At 45.2% G+C, this 27,246-nt stretch overlaps 2 protein-coding genes across 18 annotated transcripts in view; both read left to right on the top strand.

The window, feature by feature from the left end:
* Window positions 1-14,658, top strand: part of LOC699403 (serine/threonine-protein phosphatase 4 regulatory subunit 1) — an 85,346-nt gene extending 70,688 nt beyond the window's left edge. For 8 of the 17 annotated variants that reach the window (XM_028828527.2, XM_015148717.3, XM_077952032.1 and 5 more), the window contains 9 exons: window positions 1,188-1,381; window positions 4,299-4,394; window positions 5,070-5,255; window positions 5,514-5,675; window positions 6,606-6,706; window positions 8,657-8,777; window positions 9,553-9,687; window positions 11,991-12,132; window positions 12,935-14,658. In XM_028828527.2, the coding sequence (XP_028684360.1) occupies window positions 1,188-1,381; window positions 4,299-4,394; window positions 5,070-5,255; window positions 5,514-5,675; window positions 6,606-6,706; window positions 8,657-8,777; window positions 9,553-9,687; window positions 11,991-12,132; window positions 12,935-13,092 (1,295 nt within the window). In that variant the 3' untranslated portion in view covers window positions 13,093-14,658. The remainder of the gene's footprint in view (window positions 1-1,187; window positions 1,382-4,298; window positions 4,395-5,069; window positions 5,256-5,513; window positions 5,676-6,605; window positions 6,707-8,656; window positions 8,778-9,552; window positions 9,688-11,990; window positions 12,133-12,934) is intronic. The other 9 variants (XR_013400073.1, XR_013400071.1, XR_013400070.1 and 6 more) reach the window with 5 other exon arrangements.
* A 1,501-nt stretch (window positions 14,659-16,159) lies between these two features.
* ANKRD60 (ankyrin repeat domain 60) lies at window positions 16,160-25,808 on the top strand. The gene is made up of 4 exons (XM_015148721.3): window positions 16,160-16,589; window positions 21,172-21,302; window positions 22,851-23,016; window positions 25,498-25,808. Exons 1-4 carry the CDS (start codon window positions 16,160-16,162, stop codon window positions 25,806-25,808), a joined length of 1,038 nt encoding a protein of 345 aa, XP_015004207.1.
* Window positions 25,809-27,246: the final 1,438 nt, after the last annotated feature.

The following is a 27,246-nucleotide window of genomic DNA, read 5'->3' as shown; positions in this document are numbered from 1 at the left end:
ATCGGCCCCCGAGGCCCCTGTGGCGTGGTTAAGGGGATTGTGCGGGCAGCCACCCTGTGGGGCATGGCGAGGGCTGGGAGCAGAGGGGATGTGATGTGTAGAGGAAATGTCTGGGAGAGACCTCACATAGCAGGTGACAGTTGGCCTGGTCTTTAGAGATTGACTGAGAACCCACCATTCAGAGAAGTCAGGGGATGAGTTTCAGAGGGTTCTTTCAGTTCCCTAAAATCATTACTTGTAAAATCTTGCATGTTTGTGCATACTTAATTTCTTTGTAAGAAAAGGCCCATAGAGCTTTTCTTCAGAGCTCAAAGGGATCTATGATCCCAGAAGATCCAGAAATAAGTGATGCATTTTATTTGTGAACTGGCCATGGCAGGCAGGAGATGTCACTAGACCTATTGGGAAGGGCCTGGTGTGTAGCACTGGAGTGGTGGAACCTGTCCTGGGCACAGCACAGAGCCAGCTACAAGCTCTCAGTGTTTTGATGAATCTTGGAGTCCACCAAATTTAACTAATAGAAGCAGGATGCAGGAAGTAATGTGTGTGTGTGTGTGTGTCTTTTGGGAGGCTGGGGACATTAAAACATCCAGTTTGTTTTTACAGAAAGGTATGTGAAATATGTTATCTTTACTGTTCAGAGAATCTCAAACTGTCATACTCTGGACAGAAAGAATCGGCAGCCTTTGGGGCTTGGTGAGTGAGAGCATTACTCATCTGTGTGTAAATGGATGTATTCATGCATGGGTGTGTGTGTCCACATGTGTGTATGTGTATGTGAGAGAGTAGCCATCCTGCTTTATAAATGGGGGAGCAGGATACCCTTCACTGAGTTGAGCGACCTCCCAGTCATCCTTGTTCAGTGATACCATGCTGTCTTTCTCTAAAATGTGGTGGAGTCACTTGGGTTTTTCCGAATTGAGACTTTTCAAGTTCAGGTTTGATGTTCTGTGCGTGGCTGGCATTTAGTTGGAGTAGTTATTATTAATGGCCGGAAATATCACCACCTTGCTGAGAGCTTGTCTTGAGACTGCAGAGCATTGTCACTTCAGAACAGATACGTGTCAGTGTAGTACACCCACACCATGTAGCTTAGTGCAGACTGTGTTGTTTTGAAGACTTCTCTGAAATAAAACCCCACAAACCAAATAAAGTTGTTAAATTTCTTGAAACTTCTCTTCCTACAGCTCAAGTTCAGGTATTATCAGCTGCACTGAGAGCTGCACAGCTTGACTCCGTGAATGAACCCGAGAGCAAGCCAACAGCAGGTCTAAATGAAGTGTCCATTTCAGATCCCAGCTCTGCCTCTGACAATCAGATCACTCTGTCGGCCTCATCATCTCAGAATGAGCTCTTTGTGGCCAGGATATTACAAAGCACAGTAAGTATTTGCCCTATCCCTCAGCCACCGAGGATGTGACAGAAATCACAAAGCAGCATTTTCTCTTATTAATATATCCCAGCAGAGATGATAAATGGCAAATTTCATTTTATTCTTAAGGTCATGCTTTGGATAACTAGTCAACCAATCAATCAGGTGATTGATAGTGCCGACGTGCTCCCATGAAGATGGGTGGGTACCAGAAAGTACCTTCCCTCTTCTCCAGAGATGACAAGAACTTGTTCTTTGGGGAGATCAACCATGTAAATGCTCTGTGTCACTGCTAACAGACATTGACATCTTTTAATAATAGTGGAGGGTGAATTCAGGCAGTTCCTGGAATTTCAAGTGGACGAGGCCTCTGAGAGCAGCCATCACACAAGCCCCCCGTTTGGTAGGCGCTCTGGCACACATGGGTGCTCCAGTGCTGGTCCTGGCACCCTGTTTCTCAGAGGAGAGCTTTTGAAAAAGCACCAGTGACCCCTTTCCTCCTGTGGGTGGAACCAGCCCCTTGTGAGACGACGACCCCAAAGCTGGAGTGAGGGGGGACCCATGGTTTATTTCTTCAGGTTTCTCCAGAAGCTTTGGTCAGCCTCTTGTAGCTGGAGGTTCCTGAGCTGTCCTAGTTTCTACTGAGCTTCCACTCAGACCGCTTTAAGTTGGGCTCTTCCACAGGTAGGGGGCAGAATGGAGGGTTAAAATGAGGGAGGGGTCTGTGGTCATAACAGTCATTGGGATAGCACTGTGTGGTTATCATGTGCTGTGATGGATAATCTCCTCAATCTCACGGTCTTCAGGGCCTAAATACCAATTGTTTCTCTGTTCATACAGTTTATAATTGGATTTCAGTGATTAACTTATCACTTCCCTTACCCCTTAGGCCTGCTCTAATAAAGCAAAATAAAACATTTTAAAACTCAAACATAAAATGTGTAGGGGTTGGTTATCTGTGATTAGTAAGAAATGAGGTGATATCCTCTTCTGCTGGTTTGTTGCTAAAAAAAATAGCAAGAAAACTCATTATTGTCAACCTTGTTACCTAGAGTGCAGAAGTTGCAGGTGTTAAGTAGAAGGATGTGACCACATTTACCTTGGTGGGGATGTGATAGTATTTGGACTTCTTTATCATACACAGAGGTGGGGGGAAAAAAAAAAAAGAACAGATTCCTCCAGGCTGGGGCTTTTCAGTTGCTGCTTTAAAAGGGTTCAAGTTGGGGCCTTTGTTTTATGATGTGGGAGGGCAGAGCCCTTGAATTTGCGGCTTGACTCCAGGGTCCTAGTGGGATTAGTTAGGATGCTTCCTGTCGCAAAAGAAGGGAAAGGAGACAAAAATCTCCAAGAACCGTGAGGAATATGTTCTCTTGCACAAGACAACAGGAAGAAGCGCTGTGGTTGGGTGGCGTCTGGGCAGGTGGACTCCATCCCTTTGGTGCTGATCTGCCCACCGTTCCCCTCGGCCATGGTGGCTCTTGTCAGCATGAAATGCCTGGTGGAAGGCGGGGCCTGTGTCTTCCCACTTGTCTCTTTTGAAGAACAAGGACACCCCAGGCGGGGAACCACCTTCCTGTCCTCTCCTCCTGCCTCTCTCTTGCTGGCCACAGTCACAGCATGCATTCATGGGTTGAACATGGTGAACCGGACAGAAACATGGGAGCCCCCGAACGGAGTCGGCATCCTGCTAGAAAGAAGGCTGCTGGGTGCTGAGTGGTGGGTGCACAGATAGCCAGCCAGCATGGTGTCCCACTGGGGTTTGGGGAATGAACTCACAATACCTTCTGGGGGTGCCATGACTTGTGGTGATTTGCTTAAGCCTTGATTTGGCTCCTGGAGTAAGTGCTGCACATATGCTTGCACTGAAGACTTTGGAATAAAATTAATTTCTAAAGGGATAATAGTGATTCTAATGACACATCTTGTTACTATATGTGAATTTATTAACTTGGAGAAATTGAGGTCTTAGGTTTTTATACCAAAATATTTCTGTTTTATCATGTCCTCTGTTAAAATAAACAGTACCTATCAGTGGAAACCTTGGGAATTGAAGGTTCTGGTAGTGCGCCTCAGAGCAAACGAAGCATCTATCGGTGTGTTAATCAACTTTCCTGGATCCTATATTGAGCTGATTTGTCAGACTCCGTTCAGCTGGTAGACAGTATGACATTTCAAATGCAAGTTGGAAATCCATGTTATGGTTGAAGGAGAAGGTCAGGTCCATCTCAGTTAATGTTAATCAATGATCAGAGACCAATATGTCACCATTGAATGTCCTTGTTCATTTTAATTGTTAACCTAATGTAAAGGTTTATCAGCAAACATTAGGAGTGTTTGTACATGTGAATATCTAGGACAATTTTCTGAGTAAATACTCCTATATCAGCCACATCTTTTCTCTCAGATCCATTGGGTTTCCCAGTCCCCATCCTCTTTTGGGGACCCACCATTGCTGCAATCCCTAATTACCGAGAAATGTTGGAGGTGCTGGCTCTACCATTTCTTGCAAACCTCACCCTTCTGGAGTAGTCTGTGCCTCAAACATGTGAATGTTACTTAAAGGTCTTGGTTAGCCATACCAGGAGTCCCTAGGGCATAAGGAATAGTGGATGCAAACTCACAGGGTTGCTCCTCACTGCTTTCACTTTAGCCTTTGTATTTCTGTAAGGACCTCCAGCAGTCTTGTATTAAAATGTATGAAATCAATTTTCCTTAGCACTTAAAAGAACTGGTTTATACAGTATCATATGTAACTGTGCAAATGTAATTTTTAACATCTGGAAAGATACCATTGACTTCAAGGAAAGCTTTTGCCTTGGCTTACAGAAGTAATTTCTGGCATTGAAAAAGGACTCTTTGAAGGGGAAGTGACAGGACAGCTGCTTCCTTTGGAGCAAATTGGTAACATGTCCAATCAACTCTGTAGGATCCTGGTGAACCCAGAAATGGAACCCGTGACCATCTGGAGGCTGACCAGAGGCGGGATCCCACCCTACTTGAAGAGAATAAATCTAAATTACAGGTTTGTTTCTTGAAAACAGCAACAACAACAACAAAAAAACTCAAAACTGTATATTTTCTTAAAGTTAACTTTAAGACTTGGAACCAAATATTTTTTTCTTCCATCAATATTGATTACATATTTTAATTTGTATTTTGTGTTGCTAATATAACTGTAAAAAATTAATTGTAAGGTAGTGTTTAAGCTTCTGAACAATCTATAATAGTGTTTTTGATAAAGCAAACTAATATGAGAAAAAAAGGACATCTAACACTGATTTGATTGAGTTCTATCTCAATCAAACACAGTCAAACATAGGCTTGATTATCAGAGTATAAGGTCTCAGGTGCTATGTTCTTGGGGCAGTTGTAAGGAAAGAGAAGCCAGTCTCCATTTGCAAGAGCTGTACGTACCAGCCTAAGCAGACATTGCTGTCTAGACTGTCCTCTGTGATATCAAATATTGTGCCAATCTTAAAAAGATGAGTTCTGGGTGTTGCTTTCACTTCAATCAAAATTGAAAACCCACTCTCTGGAGAAAACAGAGTTGGCAATCTGAAGCCCTTTGACTTCAGGAAGGCCTCCTGTTCCTCCCACATTTCTCCTTTATTGTTTTCACCTCTAAACTCCAAACTCCGTGTTTTCCATGAGTATTTTCCTGCATGCATGATGGCCTCCTTTCTCTCTCATTTCCCAGGATATAATACCTCAGCCGCTGCTAGATCAGTATGTGTCCATGACTGACCCAGCTCGAGCCCAGACTGTTGATACTGACATAGCCAAACACTGTGCCTACAGCCTCCCAGGGGTGGCGCTGACCCTGGGCAGGCAAAATTGGCACTGCCTGAAAGATACATACGAAACACTGGCTTCTGACGTACAGGTAAAAGCCTTTTCAGAGGCATGTGCAGAAAGAGGGTGGGTCATTCATTAAGGAGAAAAGGGAAGCTGTAGCAAGGCTTATTGACCTGAATTTTATGTGGATGCAAATTGGCATATTTACTGGTCTCTGTTTGAAATAAAGCTTTAAGTGTCCAACACCTGGCAGTATTCATTTTGCTCCAAAAATGCCACGTAAGATATGAAAGAGGTTGAATTGCACTTGCTTGTCGTGATTCGTGTGTCTGCTATGCACCCCTAGTGGAAGGTACGGCGAACCCTAGCCTTCTCCATTCACGAGCTGGCTGTGATTCTTGGGGATCAGTTAACAGCAGCTGACCTGGTGCCTATCTTCAATGGATTTTTAAAGGATCTGGATGAAGTGCGAATAGGAGTTCTTAAACACCTGTATGATTTTCTAAAGGTAGGAAGAAGAGTTAAAAGCAAAAAACAAGCCTCCCTCTCCGAATCAAATTTGTGAAACCCTGGATGGATATGGTGTCAGTGAGAAAAAAAAAAAAAAAAATGCAGTTGTTTAGCTTTCTTTAGCTGAAATGTACCATCCATAATCTTTAAGTGGGAGTTCTTTCAGTGATGGGTAAATATTTTAAACTTTTTTCTCCTAATTTTCCTGTCCGTTAGAGTTTTAATTCTGTGGAAGATGGTAGACACAAAGCCTAGCACACTTTTTGCAAAAGAAGAAACCAAGGCCCCCGGGTAGTGACCTGACTTGCCCAGAAGTCACCCAGGGCAAGAGCCTGGGCTGAAGTCCAACCTCTGTTCTGCATGAAGCACTTTTTCTGCAAGGCGTTTCTGCTTCCCTTCTGGCTTTTTTCCACCCCCTAAAGGAATGATGAATATAAAAATAAGAGTTTAAAAATGACCTAGAGAAACTAATTACTCTCATCCACATGACCAAGAGCTGCCCCTCATGGACTCTGGTGTGTGCTGCTCCAGCCGAGTCTCTCCTCTCCTGGTGCAGAGCAGCAGCCTCGCTCCCTGGGAAGCGGCACTGGCGTGCTGTCTTCCAAACACGCACAGACTGGGCTTTTGTTTGTTTGTTTTTAGGTAGGAAATTACTAAAGCAGGAAGACCTCAGGGGCATTCAGAAATACATAATAAGCACATGTCCTGGCCAGGGGAAAAGGTTGGAGGCATTCAGGGATGCATTTGATGTCAGTATACAGCAGCGTTCATTCACAGCCATGCTGGGTGATAGACTACGAGGTGTAGGGGAAATGCAAAAGTTCTTACCAGTGACAAATATCTAATCGGAAGTGGAATAAAAGGGGGCCTTTGGGGTCATTTTGAAGGATTATACATGTTTGTTTATATATACATTTTTAAAAAATAGTTGCTTCATGAAGACAAGAGGAGAGACTATCTTTATCAGCTTCAAGAATTTGTAGTGACTGATAACAGCAGGAATTGGAGGTTTCGATATGAACTAGCAGAGTAAGTAAAAATATATTTGGGGATATGAGAAGGCAAACTAGGTGGAATAAATCTTCATTTTCTTACCATATAATTGATTTCTAAAGCAGCAGCAGTAATAGTGTTCTTTTAGATAAAGAGATTATGTTTTTATTAAGGTATAAACAGAATTCCAAAAACCCGAAGTTACAAATACCACAATCTCCGGGGAGATATTCATTTTCAGATGAAGACAGGGCTTGAGTCACTTTCGAATTAGAGTGTTCTGCTGTTCTAGAAGGCAATTTATTTGAACCAAATAAAAGATGAATCACCCACTCTTCAATATTTTCCTATTAATCGGAGCAGTTTTTGCCAGAGCTTTCTTGAACATTCTGAGTGTGGTCCTCTCCGCAGGGTACAGCATGCCTAATGCCCTTTAGCTGCTGTGGGAGACAGGAAGGGGTCTAACCCAGATGAGATGATTACGAAATAAAAAGGTCTCCCAAGGTGGCTCCTATCTGCACATCATTTTGTGCCTGAAGGAGTTATTTAATTCTGTCTTGAGCTGGCAAAAGGAATGTTCCAGGCTTTAGTGATGATGAAAGGGTAGAAGCATCAGTTTAAATAACTCCCCTTCCTAAGGTATCTAATGTGCCTTTCATGGTGTGGGGGAATTTGTTTGTGGCAGTTGTTGTTTGGGTTTTAGTTTTTACCTTGTTTTCATTTCAGGGTCTTTAATTTTCATTTTTCTCATCCACAACTAGAAATCTCTCAAATAATTGTCTTCCCCGAATAAATTCATCAGGCTTTTGCAGCTATTCAGGATATGATTTGGCTGATGCCAGGGGCAAACCGAAAGCCTTTCTCTTTGCTGTGGTCTTTAATCATTCTGCTTAATTTGAGAGATTGAGGTTTCAGTCATTGTACCATGTTCCCAGCATCCTGTTCTGAGTCGAGAAAAACAGGCCCACGTTTTCCATGAAAGCAGTGCGACCTCTAGCGGTGGCGCACGGGAAGTGGGCGTGCTCGGTGCCCAGAAGGGCTGCCCCGGGAGGTAGCGCGGCCCCAGTGCCCGACCACGTTATCTTCCCCCGCTGCGCGCCGTATCTCCCATCTCCCATCTCCCGGCTTATTGAAGGCACAGCGACTGATATGAATTCTGTGCTCCCGTGCCCATGATATTGGTATCATTTTTTTTGAAAACAGTGTTTTTTGATATGAAAGTATTCACCAGCACTCCTGGCTTCTGGTTCTAACTTCCTCCCCATCTCTTTTTCATTTCCTTTCGTTGCCTGGGTGAAAACAATGCCATTTATTTTCATGTCCTTCTCCCCATCCCCATTTAGAAAGTAGTGAAAGCTTTGGTAGTGGGTTTTCGCAGCCAGCCGCCTCCTGCATGCTTTTGTCTTTTGGAGTAAGGAGCACGCGCTCCCAGTTCTCTCCAAGCGGACCTCGCTGCAGTGAAACCGCCTCGTGCTGCCAAGAGCTGCGAGCAGGAGCATCCGGTTCGGTTTGCAGTTGGAGAAACGCTGGGGCGGTCGTGCAATCTCAGAGTGTTCGCTTGATCTGTTGACCTTTGTGAACTTCAACATTCTGGCTATTTTTATGTTATCTGATTTTTAAAGTTTTATGTGCTTTTCAACTGATAACCTAAAATCGAAATATTAAATCTGTATTCATAAATTTCTCAGCCTCTGTTTTACGGAGTTTGTTTCCTTTTGTTTGATTTGTATGTGTGTGAGATGAAGAATTAAACTTTTGTTCACATTTTTTTTGCATGGTCATTTTGCTCAGCTTGCTGCTGTTGGCATTTTACTGAAGACCGAAATCTTGCTGGGTCTTTTGCTGTTCATTTCCCAGCCTGGGTATTTTTATCTATAAGATGAAATGACAGTAAAAATAAATCAGTAAGTTTGTTGTTGTTGTTGTTTTTGCCCCAAAATAATGTTTTTTGTTTGTTTGTTTTTGTTTTTTTCCTTTTAATTTCAGACAGCTGATACTGATTCTAGAACTCTATAGTCCCAGTGATGTTTATGATTACCTAATGCACATTGCCTTAAAGTTGTGTGCAGATCAAGTTTCTGAAGTTCGGTGGATCTCCTTCAAACTAGTAAGGAATAAGGGCATATGCTCTGTGATGTTTACCAATAGGAATGTTGATGTATCTTCCATTTTAACTCTTAATTTTTCTGGGCTTAATTTGTCATCTTACCTATGAAACTAGCTTTTAAAATTTGAAATTAGGAACTTTATTATAGTTTTATCAATTTGTAAGATAGATTTTTTGTTGTTATGTTTCAGTGACGGAAATTGTGGAGTAATCCTTTTATATATGAAACCCTTTAAGCAGTAGGTTAGTGTTTTTAAAATACAGGTTGATTTACAGCTTGGTTTTGTAGAAAAATATTTAGTGAGCAAAGGCTCTGCTATAGAAAAGCTGATCCTGTTTTTTATGTGGGCTTTATACCAGCTGCATGCTGATGAAAAAATCACATTGGACAATATTGATTTTAAGATACTCGGATGGTATTAAAATTTTATAAAAATGGCATGTTCTGAAAGGTAATGATTTAGTTATTAAGCAAGGGGACATGCTCTAAAATTTGGAACCTTAAGATTAGTAATATATTTTTCTAATGTCAGTCTCCTTTTAAATTTCATTTTTATGAAGGGTTTTATGTGTGTGTGTGTATTGCCATATATTTAAACATCTTTTTTCTCTGTGTTCTAATGATGACCGTGACAAAAATTACTTTCTCCTGTGCTTATAAATTCATTTTAAAAGTGGAAGGGTGCATAAAAATGTCTAGTTTCCATGTAGAGTAGTATTCATAATTCAAATAGATGGCAGCATTTTAAATGTGTTCTTCTGATATTTTTCACAGGTTGTGGCAATTCTGCAGAAGTTCTATTCCAACAGTGAAAGTGCGTTGGGGTTACATTTCATCAATGAACTCATCATAAGGTTCCGGCACTGTTCTAAGTGGGTTGGAAGGCAAGCTTTCGCTTTCATTTGTCAGGTTAGCAAGACCTGGGGAGGGATCCACCCTGGGTATACATCTGCCATGTGATGAAAGCAAGTTCACCAGACAGAGAATCTCAGCCCTGGAACACTAGCCAGGAACTGAGGAATTAGTTCACCTAGCCCTCTTATCTCACAGGACATGGGGACCAACCCAGTGTGGTGAAGGGACTTGCCCAGGGTTACCCCACTGGCCTACTCATTTGCCACATAGCTATTGATTGAGTACCTGCCATGGTCCAGACAGATTCTAGATGCTAAAGACAGAGTGGACAAGCTTCTGCTCTCCTACACTTCCATCCAGTAAGGTAAGGGCCAGGCCCACAGTCCACTCCTGCCCTATCCAGGTCTGTGTCCACCACTACGCCTCACCTTAGCCAGTGGCTTTGGAAGGAAGGTGGGATGAAGAATTGGGCAGTGGGTTAGGACACAGACTTTAACCTCTTTAGAGTAAATGTGTAGAGTTCGTATCATCCTGTCCAGCTCCTCAGATCGCCCTCTCTACTCAGCCTCTTGGAAATGAGGGTGTGATTTATGTTTGCCTAGGGGCAATGGCAGTGATAATGGCTGCCATTTCTTGAATACCTCTTGTGTGTCAGGCATCACATCACACATTTAATTCTCTAATAAAAGGTAATGTGTCGTGGCGGGCACCTTTAATCCCAGCTACTTGGGAGGCTGAGGCAGGAGAATCGCTTGAACTCAGGAGGAGGAGGTTGCAGTGAGCTGAGATTGCAGCATTGCACTCCAGCCTGGGCAAAAGAGTGGGACTCCATCTCAGGGAAAAAAAAAAAAAAAGAGATAATGTATATTGAGCATGGCATACCCATTTACCTTTAGACCAGCTCTTTTAGGTGAAACATTTGAAGCCCAGAGAGGTTAGGTCACTTGTTCAAGATCACACAGGAAGTATAAGCCCATGATTTTTTTTTTTCTGCTAAAGTATTGTTTTTAACATTTTAACTTTTCATTACTCATGTTTTCAAGCATATACAAAGGTAGAGGGATTGGTGTAATGAACCTCTGTGAACTCGCCACCCAGCTTTGTTGATAGTACAGTAAAGCCATGGTTGGGACCGTACCTGACCCCAGACCACAAAGCCCCCCTTTTTCTCCCTGATGACCACGGGCACCAGAGGACTCACCAGCACCCCCTGTTGAACCAGTGGGACATTACAGGGGTGCTTTGGCCTCCCACTCTGAGAAAGGGCAGTGGATGGCGGAGTGACTAACAAACTCACAAACCACAGGCTTCACGGCACAGACTTTTGTGAAGGAAGAGTCAGTGTTCCAAGTCAATTTGCGGAGAAAGCTTAATGGAGATATTTTTTGCTTTTATTTTTAAATTCTTTATCTGAGATTTAGAAAATCTGAAATAAGCAAAAGGACTCTTGGGACTGGGGGGAAGGGTGGGGGGGGTGAGGGGTAAAAGACTACACATTGGGTGCCATGTACACTGCTTAAAGGGGCTCAGGAATATGTGCCTGCCTTCTAGTGTTGTCATGGGCTTCCGTGGGCTGATAGAGCTAAGCTACCCAGCATGGCGCCTGGCACCTAGGGAACAGCAGCAGCCACTGCAATGCCCATCCACCACAACACAAATTACCCTGGAGTAGAAGAGCCACAGGAGTTAGAACCCACACTTCAGCTTGCAGTCCCCACCCTGCTGCCACTTAGTGGTTATAAGACTTCTGGGTGTCACCACCACATTGGAAATGAAGTTTTTTTCACCTGTAAAACTAGGCTGATTTTGAATTCCAGGGCTAGTCCTGAGGATTGAGAGAATACATGTAAAGTCTTGTAAGTGGAGAAGTTCTATGCACATGCTGGGGATGACTACAGGACTGGCGTTTACTGATCGTTTACAGAGGTCTGGGCTTTGGGTTATGGTTTGGGATTTGACTGTCACTTGACAGCCACGGCTGCTGTGAATGACATTGTCCTAGATGTTTTGCATAACAGACTTGTCATCCTACAGATGAGGAAACTGAGGCTCAGAAAGGCTAAGCCGCTTAACCCGAAGTCACATAGCTACTAAAACCAAGTTAGGTTTTGAATCTAGACTTTTCTGACTCCAGAGCCCACCAGATCTTAACCTACTTGGAACCCACTGCTTGGTGGTGAATTATAACAAAGTATTAACTGTGTTTCTAACCAAATGCAGTGCTTGAGATTTAAAAATTCACACACACGCCTCAAACATACAGATTCTGAAATGACTTCTTTGAGATTAAAGAAGTGTATGTTTCTGGAAGACTGCTGGAAAACATCACTTCTTTGGCTGTGACTTTATTGGGGCAGGCAGTGGTGAGCAAGGAGTGTGTCCCCGTGGACCAGTTCGTGGAGCACCTGCTTCCCAGCCTCCTGAGCCTCGCGTCAGATCCTGTGCCCAATGTGAGGGTTCTGCTAGCCAAGGCCCTAAGGCAGATGCTGTTGGCAAAGGGTAGGTGGAGCACTTTTCGGAACTCACACATTTCAGGTAAACTCCAGCAGTTGTTAAAGGCCCCAGCTAGATTTCCTCTAGGAAACTGAGGCAGGTTGTGTGACAGCATGCTTAAGATTTATTATGTAAATGAATATATTGACTTTTATGCATCATTTTATGTTATTTATAAAATGACTAAGGAAATGAATGTAATTTGGTCTTCACACTTAATAAACATATACTAAAATGCAAAATATTACATAGCTTTCCAGAAATGAGGGAAACTGATAAATTTTGAGTTATGACATGAAAGATTATGAAGCCTTAACTGCTATTACGTTTTAATGGTATTGTTTTGTGGTCAGTTAGAAAACATTTATAACCCAACTAGTGGGTTATTTACACCTGGACAGGACTTAATAAAAGCTTTGTGTTTCTTGGATAGTTTATTTCTACACCACACATATAAGAAAATATCTTGAACTCTGCCCTACATGTACATGTCTTGCCACTTCACCCCCTGCCCCACCCTACCTGCAACCTGCTCCTGTTCCACACATTGCCATTTGCTTTGTGTTGCAGGAAAAAAAGATAGTTACTATAATTTTTAAAATATACATAACTGTTAGGAGTCCATCTTTAACATTTTAGAAATACTCTTTGATTAAGGCATTTTATCATTTGAAAGGACTTATATCTGTGTTTGTTCTGTGAAAAATGATTTATTGTCCCGACATGTGGCTAACAAAAAACAAAACCACGTGTGTTTTGAACACTGTTCATGGCATACCTAATTCAGACTCATGGTTTCTCTCTTTAGCGTATTTTAGAAATGCCGGTAACCCTCATCTTGAAGTCATTGAAGAGACCATCTTAGCATTGCAGTCAGACCGGGACCAAGATGTTTCCTTCTTTGCAGCCCTAGAACCAAAGCGGCGGAATATCATAGACACTGCTGTACTAGAAAAACAGAATTAACTACTCCGTGATGAGTTGCAATCTGATTGTTTCATGCTTGGCACATGTGGCTTAAAGTAACTTGAAGGGGAGCTGATTGTATTATACCAGCTGGGGGAGATTCTGGAGCCTTTCATACTGTGTACTCTGACTGGCACCTTTTCCATCTGTACCCCGAAGGCACTGAACCTGATGGGGGCTTTTTCTGGATGGCTGGGCCATCCTGATCAAGCCTGATCAGGAAGTCTGTGGAAAGATTGCAGACCATGTAGCTAACTGGGCACTGGAGCCTCTGAACCACCAGGCTGCCTGCCAGCAAGTTATTTTCTCCATGGCAGACTGTATGATCTGAAGTCCCCCCAACCCTTGCCAAGTAGTTTATTAGAAGCTCTTAAGTCTTTAATAGACCTGCATATTTCCTTCCCTTATGATTTCCTATAAAATATAGTTTCTGCTGGTATGTTTTATTTTTAACTGAAATACTGTACATATGTAAATAACTCTTGACAGGAAGAAAATATATAAATGTAGAATTTGCCCCCTATCAGTGAGCTGAACAAATACATCATTTAAATCTATGCTCCACTTTGAGTTGCTACAAATATAGTTCAGTTTGTTTACTTTTGAAAAATGTGATAAAGAAATCTAAAGAATGATTGATGGCAGTCTTTCTAATATTGTGCCTTGGTCATAAACTACTTGGAACATTCCTCAGGCACTCACTCCTCCCCGCCTGACAGGAACTGTTTCCATGAAGATATGTGTTGGCCTTTGATAGAGGCATAAAGCTGAAAGATTTTTCATTTTTATATGGATATGCTCTCATATGTTTAAGAACTTGAGAGGGAAGTGGACAACTGAGGTTTTTCCATTTTTATATGGATATGTTAAATGTTTAAAAACTTGGGAGGTAAATTGATAACTGAGATGCATGGAATATTGACTTTATATCTAATGCTTTAGAATCTTAACCAAAAAAAAGGAAAACCCAGTTCTGATCAGAACCTGCCCACAAGTTCTACGCACCTGTGACTTTGGGGGTCAAATTATATACTCTTTAAATTGACATAAGTACACATCACTTAGATTTCATGCGTTTCAAATTTAGACTGAGAAATCTGCTCTAGAATTTAACCAGGTTTTTTAAATTAAGGTTTTCTAACCATTTGAACAAATTTTACATACATGTATGCACATGTCATTTTTCTTGTTTCTATTTTTATGTTCTCAAAGGTAGGATAAAGAAGGAAGGAGGAAACAGCTCATTTGGGGTTCAAGAGCTAGCTCTGCTAAGGGCTTGTAAGCTTTCTATTCTGCCCTTTGATCTTTTTCTTGTTTGTCTTGTCTTTATTTTTTAATGAAATTTTGAAGCTATGTTATTGAATTTTCTGGTATACAGGATGTTACTCCCACCTCCAAATTCCATTTAACTGATTCTTTTAAAAGAAAGATAGGAGTATATATACCACGCCAAAATAATAATAAAGTACATATGTGAAAGCTGCAAATTATACCCCAGGGTAGCATTTAGGCAGCATCAGCAAAAAGTGAGTTAATAAATCGGAAGCTACATATTTAAAACAAAAATCGGTCAATCCGTCGTGTGTTTAATACTTGCCTAAAGTAAATGGAGATATTGTTTTGCTTTGGTAACTGGCAATTTTTATTTTATTTTTTATTGCCTACAAATTGAGATTGTTTTGTTAAAATCTGTTGATCTAGCAGCAAGTAGAATTATTCAACTGGAATCTTGTATTCTATTCAGAGCTTAATTTTCCATTAAGGAAAAAAATGAGCTTCAGTTTGTGTTGTGATGTGTATAATTTGCATGCTGAATCACAACATGCTTGGATAGATTGTAGAGACTCTGGTAAATAATCTAACCTTTACAATTTCAGTTTATGTGTTAACATTTTTCTATAATTTGCCTTTCCAATGCAGAGATATTTTTTATGGCTGTAATTTCTCTGTAAAAATAATTTTTAAGCTTACATTTTATTCTTTTTTTGCAACAACCGAGATTTTTCCAAGATTGTTCTGTTTCACCTTGCCCTCCTAGCTCCCGCCCCCATCACTTCAGCGCTTGTATTTTCTAATTATTCATGGGTGTGATGTTGAGTGTTTGTAATTTGACCACCACAGGTAGGCTTCCTGTTTACTTGAACACTCAGCCTCATCTCCGGTGAATAAATGGAAAAGCACAGATGGGTTTCTCCCAGGCAGAGCTCACTCCAAAGGCGTCTTCATAGAGCCAGCCCAGCCTTTGTCAAGGGGACGTTTCTCCACTTAAGTGTGTTTATCAGCATCTTTCTCCCGCCAGTAATTCAAGAGCATTTTCAGAATTGATAGATTTTGATGCAGTTTTGCAAGTTTCCATGGAAGGCTGTCTCCCATTTCTGGGATTCACCCCCCCAAGTCGGGACCAGATCTGCTGCAGGGTTTATGAAATGTTTGTTTTTTGTTTTTTTATTCATTCATACTAGAAGTGTTTTTATAACGGAAGTCTGCACTTTAAAACTCTGCAGGCCATGCATGCAATGGTGATTTGGAGCCTTGTTCATGGGTAATTCCTCCAGGTGATTTATCCCAATTTCTGCAAAGATCCTATTTTAAACAGACACGGAGAAGTGGTAACCGTTTCCTAACAGCAGTAAGAATGCCCCCTTTCATTCGCCTGGTGAAAAGAACAGTCGTTAACAGCAGCCTGGAGGCTTCGAGGAGGTGGGGACCGGGCCTGAGCTCGGGACTGGGTCGTCAGAGCGTGGCCGCCCGGCGATGTCTCTGTATTTATCAATAAATCTCCCTGTTGTTTCGGGAAGGGCCTACGTCCTGTTCCATTATTTAAGAATCGTCTCCCGCGGCCACGTGAAACCGCGTCTGTTCATCGCGGAGCGGGAAAGGACTCCGGGACCCTTGGGCGCCGCCCGCCCGTCGGTCTCCCTGGGGGCTCGGGCGGCGGGCAGGGAGAGGCCTCGCCGTGCGTCTGGAGGGGGCGGGCACGGCAGGGCCTGGGCGTCACAGTGGGGCGGGGGGCGCACGGGCCCGGCGGGGGCGGTGATGACGCGCGGCCGCCTCACTTGAGCCGCGGATGACGCGCGGCCGCGACTGGACCATGCGGCGGGCGGCGGCGGGGGCGGGCGGAGCGCGGGCGGCGGGGCCGCTGGGGGGTGCCCCTCGCCTGCACCCCAATGCGGGACGCAGGGGCGGTATGCGGGCCGGACCGCAGGGGCGCGGCGGGTCCAGGGCAGGCCCGGCGGGCTCGCGGCCCCTCCCAGCGCAGTCCCGGGCCTGTTCCCGCGGCCGGAGCCAGCAGCTCGTCGGTGACCCGAAGGCCGCGAGCGCGTTGCCCGACTTGGCCCCTGACGTCTTCTTCCTGCGGGTGCGGCTGGAGGAGACGGGGGAGATATTCCGCGTGGCAAATTGCCGCGGCGACATGACCGTGCGGGAGCTCAAAGAGGAACTGGACCTGATGGTCGGCATCCCCTTCAACCTCCAGCGGCTCCAGTACCTCGACGAAGGTGGCTCCTGCCCTGACCCCTTCCCTGGCCACATGTAAGGGCACCCTGGCCACTTCTGAAGCTGGATTCCCAAAGGGAAGCTTGCTTACGTGAGAAACCCCAGATGGCAAAGGAAACCCCTGAAACCCAGCCACCCTGAAACCCAGATGGAAGGGCCACTTGGGGTCCTGGCCGCAGAGGGACTTCCCAATCTCAAACACACGGGATTCAAATTGGACTCCCAATCAAGGCAAACCTTGTCCACATGACCCGAATCCACAAGCAGGTCCTGCCTGGATTGGGCTGCATCTGCCAACCCTGAGCAAATCGTGTCCAAGCCAGGACCCCCCAGAATCCAGACCCTCAGGCTCCCTATGTCTTCATAAGGAACACAGGTCCCAAAGCCAATTAGACTTGTCTGAAACAAAACCTGTCCTCAGCAGGACCCCCAAACCCAGGGCAAGCCTGCCCATGTCAGTACCCCACACTCAAAGCAAACCTCAAGTCCTCCGCCATGCCGGTCTTGAGAACATCAGAACCCCAAATCCTCTAGCCAACCATGTCCACGCAAGCATGCCAAACCTGAAACAAACCCTGCTGACCTCAGGACCCACAAACCCAGAACGAAATTGCCTAACACCAGACCCCAAATCTCCAGGCTAACCGTGACTACCTCAGAACCCCAGATCCTCCAGCTACCACATCCACCCCAGGATGCCAGGGCTTGAACAAACCTTAACCACTTCAGGACCCCAAAATCCAAAGCAACCATGCCCAACTGAACCCCAAATCTCCAGGCTACCCATGACTACCTCAGAACCCCAGATTTTCCAGCCACTTTTGTCTTGCAAGGACGCCAAATCAAAACAAACCCTGTCCATCTCAGGACCCCAAAATCAACAAACCAGCCCAAGACTGAACCCCTAATCTCCAGGCTAACCATAACTCAGAACTCCAGATCCTCCAACAACCGTGTCCAGGCAAAGAGGTCAAAGCTGAGCTCACCATGACCATACCAGAACCCAAATCCCCTCAAAGTGTCTTCATGAGGGTTCCAAAGAATAAAACAAACTCTGTCCACAACAGGATCCCAAAGCTCAAGTCAAACCCACCCACATCTGAATTCACCCCCAGACATGAAACCATGTCTACATCAGCACTCCAAGGTTGAAGCCAGCCATGTCCATATCAGGAAGTCAAGGTTCAAACCAAACCTTGCCTCCATGAGTACCCCAAAACTCAAAGCAAACGTTTCTTGTATGTGTAACCCAAATCCTTCAGCCAACCTTATTTATACCAGAACCCCAAATTCCAGACCAAACACTTCATATAGCAGGAGCCCAAATTTTGGAGCAGATTTTATCACCATGAAGACCCCCAAATCTCAGGGCAGATGTGCTCTATTCCTACCCTCCAAATGCTACACTACTCGGGGCTACATCAGATCCCCACATCCCAAAACAAGTCCTGCCCATATGAGGACTCCGAATCCCAGAACAGACTTTTTCACATCAGGACCCCCAAACAGACAGCAAACCTTACTTTAATCAGAGCCCAAATCCAGAGTCAACTGCCCTCACAGGAACGTGAGTCTCAAAGCAAATGCTGCTATCCACGTTTGAACCTGAATACTGGAACTAACCTAGTACATATCAGAACCCCAAATTCCATGCCGTGTCCTTGTTCACGTTGGGAGCTCAAAGCTAGCCCAGCCGGAATCAGAACCCAGAGCCGAAAGTTCCCTGTGACTGAATTAGGACCCCAAGGGCCCCGCTCCAGACAAGTTTCATGTGGTAGATACCCAGCGGAGGCCAGGCACCCTAGAGCCCATCTCTCTTTCCATCAGTCTCCTTCCCTGACCTGAAGGCGTGGCTTTCCCTATCCCGATTCCCTACAATATTTAGGATATGAGAACAGGATCAAAGTCCCTGGCTCCATCATCTCCCCACCTGGTTGAAATCAACACAACACACTTCAAGAAAATGAAGATATAGAAAAAAATCTCTGAGCTGCTGCACAGAGAATGTGAACAGCTGATATTGCAGAGAGACTGCAGCTGTACTGCAGGGGCTGGGGAACGATGGAGACAGACAGATCTGAAAGCAGCCTGCCTCCACGGGCTTGGTGCTGCCAGACACTGCCCTTCTGGGCTCAGTTTCCTAATCTATAACACAGAGCCACCAGCTCTAGAATTCTCAAGAGCTGTTTCCCCCTATGGACAGAAATGACTCAGGAAACTCAAAATGCACAGTGAAGGCCAAAATACCTTCCTTTGCTCTCTTTAAAATAGGTTAAGCATTTTTCATGACATATTATTTTCCTATAGGAGTATTTGGAAGATGCTCTTGGGCATTTTTGAGGTCTTATTTGGAAAGAAATGTGTTTCCAGCCTAGTCTGTATTTAACATATTAAAAGTGAGGAGAGCTGTTGAAGGACTTAGTAAGAGTTCCCAAACAAGTAATTTGAAAATTATGTATCCTCAACTACAAATGCCTGGCACCCCTTCTGTTCATTTATTTTCGCTGATGAGCTGTGCTGAGCTATTAATTCAAGAAAGCTAAGAGGGAGCGAGAGAGAGGGGGTGACTTAACACTGATGTCACAGTGCTATCACTCAACAGGCACTTAGCAACTGTTAGAAGCTCGACCTCTCTCTGCCGTTGCAGTACTTGCCGTGGGTGGTAAACAAGAAAGACAGAAAGTGCTACTCATTATTAGAAGAAATTTGGGCTACTGCCTATAAATAATCCTCTGAGGCCTCTCCTACCCACCTCAAAATTTGGGGCGGGGGGAGATCAAATGAGATCATGTGTGAAAACCTTGAGATACACAAATCTAAAAGGGGTGAGCACATCCATGGGCCAGGGTTGCCCTTACACGTCTGTCGTCAACTTTGATAATTTATTTAGCTGGTGATAATTAGTATTTGTCTAAGTCCAAGGCAGTGGCTGCCTGTTTATAAAAAGAGGATGTACTCCGATCTCTATAGGGGTTGTTCAGCATGTGGGAGTTGTACTCTTGCACGTCTCAGCAAAACACAGCTTTACTCAATATTTTCAAAGTTGTAGGGAGTCAAGTTGTCTTACTTAGACTAATTACCGGTTATCCTCTGTGTCTGAACCACAAATAGGACACTAATGTACAGATTTGCTGATCACTATTGCCTGTTGACATCTACCATCCTGAGTTTCTGGTAGCAAATTGGTGCTCATAGAGCCAAAAGTGGGAAGCCAGTGGCCCCGGAGGGAGTCAGCACTGGGGTGGCTGTTTACTTAAAGGCTGTGTGAGCCTCCGTTTGCTCATCAGCAGATGGACATAACAAACCTACCTTGGAGAGCTGTCCTAAGGATGAAAGAATATAGGTACTCAGTCTGGGCACCAAGTAATCACTAAGTACCTAGTATACAAGCACAAAGCAGTCAATCATAAAACCAGAAAACTCATGAATCCCACTGACTTGGAATGTAGACCGTCTCACCTGGGCAGAGCTGGGACTCGATGTTGATGGCATTGCTTATAAAGAAAGCATGAGGCCAAAGGGGCTCTGGTACTCCAAGTCCAAACTGGGGTGGATGTCAGCATTAGCTCCTTACATCACATCAGCTCTCAGCTGGGGAGGTTTTGTCCCCCAGAGTCCATTTGGCAATATCTGGAGACTTTTTTTTTTTTTTTTTTTTTTTTTTTTTTTTTTTTAGACAGGGTTTCACTCTATTGCCCAGGCTGGAATGCAGTGGTGCAATCTTGGCTCACTGCAACTCTGCTCAGGTGATCCTCCCACCTCAGCCTCCTGAGTAGCTGAGACCACAGGTACGAGCCATCAGGCCCAGAAAATGTTTGTATTTTTTGTAGAGATGGGTTTTTGCCATGTTGCCCAGGCTGGTCTCGAACTCCTGGGCTCAGGCGATCTGCCCACCTCGGCATCCCAAAGTACTGAGATGACAGGTGCGAGCCACTGTACCGAGCCTGGAGACATTTTTGATTGCCTTGATTTGGCGAACATGCTGCTAGCATCTAGTGAGTAGAGGCCGGGAAGCTGTGAACACCTGACAATGAGGAGGGGCCCCTACCACAAGGAGTTATCCAGTCTAAACTGTCAGCAGTGCCAAGGCGGAAAAATCCCTCCCAGGCTTCAATTTGAAAGGTCCAACAATTTTTTGCATTGTCACCTCTTTAGCCAAGTAATGACATTATCCAAGAGAGTATTTTGGTTTACCCTATATGACTTGTTTAACCACATTGTGCCGTGTGTCTAATGACTGGTTACTTCAAGTTTAAGTCGTTCTATTTGTAGAGTTTGCCTCATAAAATGATTTTACTGACTCATGTGCCTTTTCACAATAGGACAAGTTATAATTACAGAATTTTATAAATTGTTGGCATTGTGATTTTGTTCGGCTTCCATCTGAGCTGAACCAAATTAATTTTCTAAAAAGCATTACCAACAACAGACAGACCCACGCGGCACCATCAAATGAGATTCGTATTCGATATTTCTAAAATTATCTTTGTGGCACTCAAGGTCAGATAATCTCTTAACTTAACCAATGTAGTAGTTTATCTTTAATACGCAATTTTTTAAAAGAAAAAAAATGATTCCCTGCAGGAGTTTTGATGGATGACACTACCCTGAAGTTCCATGATGTTGTTCCTGGAGGGATTATTTCATTATGTATCTGGCGTCATGACGGATGGACAGAACTTGTTTTGGCGGCTGCGGAAGGGGATCCCAGCAAGGTGTTTTCATGCTTCTTTAAATGGATATTATACGTTACGAAGCAACCGTAAATTGTGGGGGAAAAATTAGTCTTTAATATGGATATCTGAGTAACAGTTTCAGAGCAGGGAAGAGAGAACGATGAGCCGTGTCATAATTACGAAATACTGCACCGAGGGTTTGCCTTCACTCCTTGGGTTTACCATTTTGCTGGGTTTATCAATTTGTGATTTATAACCCACTTACTGCCCTGCCCCGCCCCACAAAGGAGTCGAGGCAGCACGTTTCTATTCATGTGTATGAGTGATAAGGTCGGAAATCTAATTTAACACTGAGAGGAGAACTCCAGATAACTGGGAAATGCACAGCTCAGAGCTCGGGGCTGTGGTACAGGCCTCCGTCAGGTGCTGCCTGGTTCCGGGGCGGCGGGAGGTCCCTTGTTCCTGGGGCGAGCAGTGGGCGCTCTGTCCTCCAGGGCTCCTGCTGGCCTCTCAGCTGGGCTCTAGGGGTGGGCAGTGGGGGGCAGGAGGACAGAAACCAGATGTATACCCAACAGGGAATATGAATTGCTGCGACACGAGGGGCAATGCTCTATTCTTTCTAGAAAAGAAATTCGGATGGAAAGCTATATGCTCCTGGAGAAGAGGAGACAGAGTTTCTTTGCCGAGAAAGGGGTCAGGGAAGGCTGGGTGTAGCAGGGGCTAGGATTGGCATTCTCGGAAGAGTGGGTGGGCTCGGGGCAGGTGCAGCAGGAGGCAGCCTTGGCAGGGAGGGTGGGCAGGAAGGGGCACCCAGGCCTGACACACCTCTTCCCAATCCCTCCCGCTTCTCCTCTGCACGCTCCTCTGCCCCTTCTGTCTCCCTCCCCTTTGTCACCAGCAGTGTGGTCCATGCTTGGTTTTCTGACTCTTGCTCTGGCTGCAGGGGTCACCTCCCTGCCGTCTGAGGTTGTCAGAATTGCCATCATCCTCATCTCGATTCTGCTCCTCCCACCGCCCCAGTCCTGACTCCCACATCAGGGCAGAGTATCCTTGCTGGGGGAACCCGTAGCCTTCCTCCCAGGCTCAAAGACTTAATTCACCACGAGCCGGTTACATGACTGGACTGTTCACCTGTGCGTGTTCAGCTTGCTCTGAAACCTAACGGAGACAATGGGCACACAAATAGATGGGAAGGCCAGAGCTGGTCTCCAAGAGATGCCTGTCACCCTCTGGGAGGCCATTTGTATTGGCTGTTTTCTTCCTCAGTGGCTTCAACCACCTTCCTGTGGACACCCGGAAAAGCTATTTTCTCTCTTCAAAACATCGACAGGAAGACCTTCCTGCGTTCCGAGCCTGACTGATGGCGAATTCGTATTTCCTGAACATATATAAGGCATTAAATTATGGCCTCCCCATCCTATCCTGGGTGTTTCTCAGCTTTTCTTGGAGGTTTTCCACCTCTCTTTTCCCATGAGGAGCCTGAGTTTGGCATTCAAGCAGGCCTTCCCCTGAGCATGCCCCATCAGCCATCCAACAGAATGTAGCCACGCTTTTGAGAATAACTCAGACTCCTCTTATCTTGCCCAGCTATCTTGTCTCGGGCTTACTGAAGATTCCTTCTACCGAACTGCCAATTCAGAACATTTTGAGGGTGAGAAGTGGAAGCAGTGGACGTCTCAGAGGGCATTTGTGGCGTTGTATGTGGCCTCACACAGAGGTCACTCTGATGCTGTGCAGTACCTTCTAGAACACGGTAATTCTGGTAGAAAGCTTCCTATATTCATGAGTTGGGATTTTTTGCAGGTAGAAAGGACAGAGTGTCTTGTGTTCCAGGTCCTTCCAGCAGTGGTTTCCTGGACCTGTGTCTTGTCAGCCACCAATCAGGGTCCCCATGGGACCACTCACTCCCTGTCTAGGCAAGTGTCTTAGGGTATGCCAGTCAGAGGCTGCCCTCCTTCTCTTCACCCGGTCTCAAGAAGATTCTTTCTGGTTCAGTGAGGCAGAAATTTCAGGACCCAAGACACAGGGGGCAGCTACAAAGGATTCCTGGTTCATTTCCAACCAGACATATTGCTGGGAATATTCCCATGCTGTCTGCGTGATTTCCAGCCTCGCATGAAATTAGGATGCTGCAACGGTCCAAAATGGTCTAACCTCTGGCCAGGCACGGTGGCTCACACCTGTAATCTCAGCATTTTGGAAGGCCAAGGTAGGCAGATCACATGAGGTCAGGAGTTCACAACCAGCCTGGCCAACATGGCGAAACCCATCTCTGCTAAAAATACAAAAATTAGATGGGTGTGGTGGCATGTACCTGTAGTCCCAGCTACTGGGGAGGCTGAGACAGGAGAATACAACAAAAACACACACACCAAAAAAAAAAAAAAAAAAAAAACTAGAAAAAAACCCCAAAATAGTCTACCCTCCAGCCAGCACAGCTCTGTGGTGGATGGCAGGATCACCACTCTTCCTTCTCCAAGCCTCGTTATTATTTTCTCACAAGACATTAATGCTGAACTCTCTTTTCACCCCACCTCCACTTAAGGGCCTCCTTCCTCTCTCTCTCTCTCTCTCTCTCTCTCTCTCTCTCTCTCTCTCTCCGGCTCTCTTGATAGATAGAAACAGAAGCCTAAGACAACATTGTCTTCAAATTAAAGAGCTTTACACAACATTCCATAGGTGTACACTCTATCCTCCCTGGATGTGGGATATTTTTGGGAAAAGATGCCCACTGATGGAGATGCAGACCACTCAAGAACAATGGAGAACAGCTGTAACAGCTCAGACCACCAGCTTCCTTGGAAAAAGGGAGAACATGTTATGTGGTGTTTGGTCAATGGTTTGGGCTCAGGAGGGGCCTTTCCCAAGGGTCTCCCGTATCAGCTTGCCTCCAAATTAGACAACAGCTTCTTTCCTACCCACAGCCTTGGCTCCAGCCTCTCAGCTCAGTCATTGCTATTTTTCCCACTTACACCGAGCAAGGTGGAAAACATCTTGGATTTCCTGGGCCGGATGATTGGGCCATGCATCGGGGGTATAAACCTCTGTGATGGGTAAAGGTTACCTAAACAATATTCTCCTTCCTTCCTTCACTGCCTGTCTGCTCTTTGCTTGTTGTAAAATGAAATATGAGCTTTGCACAGCCCAGCAGTCCCTTAAGCTCATAAAAAGTCATTTTCACTCTGATGGAACTGTGATGTATTTGAAGGCACCAGTTAAAAAATTACAGCCAGCTTTGCGAAGTTTTCTGTCCTCTGCAGACAGCTGCTGGGGGGAGGTGTCATGGTCGACACTGGTGTTCTAAGAGCCTATTTAAAACTTTACCTCACCAACCAGCCGGAGCTCATAAAAACTGGCTACCGAAATGTCAGCTGAATTTAATTGAATTGCCTTGTTTTCTGTGTCATGATATTTGTTATCCAGAATTTGATTCAATTCAACAATTCCATATTGGACACCTGTCATTAGCCCATCCATCTGCAGGAGGCAGTGAGGAATTTAATCGAAGTGAAATCTGTCCATGAGTCAGGCTGCCCATCGCGTCATTTCCCGAGTGCCTGTCTCCTGCAGGCACTGAGCTACGTGCTCGGGATGAGAACAGCAACGAGCCAGATGTGTGTGTTTTCTGCCCTCCTGGAGTTTATGAGGGGAAATCAGTAGATTATTACAAATAATTCCATAGTCAATGGTGTACACAGTGTTGTGAAGATGTAGAGTGTCTATTGAGCTTATACAGGAGATTTCACGGGGTGGGAGAACTAAGGAAGATTTTCCCAAGGAAAGAAATGAAACCTAAAGGAAGGTCAGAGTTAGCTCAGAATAAAATGAGAATGTTGTGAACGGGCCTGGGGCAGGAGGCAGAGCAGGGTGTATTTAAGGGATGAAGGTGGAAGGTAGGTATAATTGGTGCCTTGGTGGTGGGGTTGGGGAGGAGAGTATGGCAGGAGGGAATGCTGGAATAGTAATGGGAAAGTATGGTGAGAGTGAGCGGGAAAGACCTAGAACATCAACCCACAGGTGGCGGGATGGCAGTGATGGATCTGAGCAGGAGTTTGATATGGGCATTCTGGAAAAATCACTGGTTACTGCCAGGGGAACATACTGGAGGCAGGGCAGTGCTGGAGCTGGGCCAGGCAGCAGGACCTCCCTGGGGAGCACTCCCTTCACAGCCCTGGACCCCTCCTGTGTTCCCCTTCCGCATGTCTTCCTTCTGGCCAATGTTCTTATTTTACAGGAGCCAGCTGCCTCAGCAGATCCCCCCTGGGCAGGACACCCCTGCATGTGGCTGCAGCAATGGGTCGGTCAGACTGTATAAGCCTTCTGCTCCAGCACGGGGCCTCCATCCACGACAAAGATGCCAAGGGGGAGACCCCCATCTCCATTGCACACCGCCTGAACCACACACAGAGTGAGCGGCAGATGTTCCTCCTCCACCAGATAGCGAAGTCAGGGATACGGGATCTTAACGACTTGGTCATGAAGAATGCTTTGCAGAGGATCAAGTCTGGGTTTAGGTCTAAGGTGACGATGATGACCCCTCATTAGCTCCCAGTGGGAACGCTTGCCTGTTGAAGCTGGTTTGGGCAACTTTGCAGAGTTCAATCCCATGGGGGTCCTTGGTGAGCAGGGAGGCAGGAAAACAGGGCAATTAACCTGAATCAGATATGAAATTATCTGTCCTGTTTGCAAATGATTTCGGGAGGGTGTTGATGGCAGGAGGTAAGTCTGTGCTCATTTGGTAATCCATTACAGACTGAACAGGCTCTGATGCCAGCCTTTAATTTTAAGCTATTTGTACATTGTACCCAATAGCGCTGCTTAGGGTGATGGGAGCCAATTACCTTCTCTCCCTTCTGGGGACTGTCTAATGCACTGGCATAATAGGAGTAATAACAATAATGATAATAGCACTATTGTTATTGTACAAAACAAGTGCCAGCAAATGTCAGGAGGTCGTGTGTGGTGTGGGCTGTGAATTTCAGTCTGTAAAGCTGTGGAACTAAATGCTCCCACAGTTAATGTTCCAGGTTTCCTGAGCCATCGTTGAGGGGTCTGCTTCTTGAGTCAGGGGCAGAAGGGAAGCTGGGTGAGCTTGGCTCTCCAAACACATTCTCCAGAAGGGATGCCTTATTACTTTTGTTGAAAGGTAACACATTGGCACTAGATGGGGAGGAAACAGTGTAAAAGAAGATGAGAATCAGGCTGGCCACATCTTCTCCTTTGTCTCATCCCCAGGGGTCCATGCAATCTCCTCTTGCTAGTGTTCTCCTTTTCCTGCCAGCACTGGGATAGCTCTTCCTTCTTTCCTTTGAGCAAACCACCTTGGAGTGTCTATCTCAACTCTCAGGTCTCTGCATTACAAAACCTTATACCACACTGCAGGATGTGCTTGGTGTTCCCACAGGGTCCCAGCCTGCCAAGTGCACGAGTGAGCTGGGCGTGGGAAACAAGAAGGAAAGATAAGGATGGGGCCAGCTGTCTGAAGAGGGCACTGAGACTCCATTCCTGCAGAGATGAAAGGCAGAGGCTGCTAGATCTTTCTAGAGCTCCAGACCTGGAAATCTGGCTTTTTGAAAGGATCTCTCTTGACTTTTTTTTTTTTTTTTGGAGACGGAGTCTTGCTGTATTGCCCAGGCTGGAGTGCAGTGGTACCATCTCGGCTCACTGCAACCTCCGCCTCCCAGGTTCAAGCGATTCTCCTGCCTCAGCCTCCTGAGTAGCTGAGATTGCAGGCACCCGCCACCACGCCTGGCTGATTTTTGTATTTTTAGTAGAGACGGGGTTTCACCATGTTGGCCAGGTTGGTCTCGAACTCCTGACCTCATGATCTGCCCACCTCAGCCTCCCAAAGTGCTGGATTTACAGGCATGAGCCACCGCACCTGGCCAGATCTCTCTTGATTTTTAAAATTTGGCTTGAATTTTTGAAGAATGTGGTCTGCTACAAAAGGAGTGAGAAGATGCGGGGCACACCCATGTGACTG

This window comes from Macaca mulatta, chromosome 10 (genome assembly GCF_049350105.2).
Source record: "Macaca mulatta isolate MMU2019108-1 chromosome 10, T2T-MMU8v2.0, whole genome shotgun sequence".
Taxonomy (NCBI): domain Eukaryota; kingdom Metazoa; phylum Chordata; class Mammalia; order Primates; family Cercopithecidae; genus Macaca; species Macaca mulatta.
Note: the sequence above shows the minus strand (reverse complement) of the source record. Positions and strands in the feature narration are given on the sequence as shown.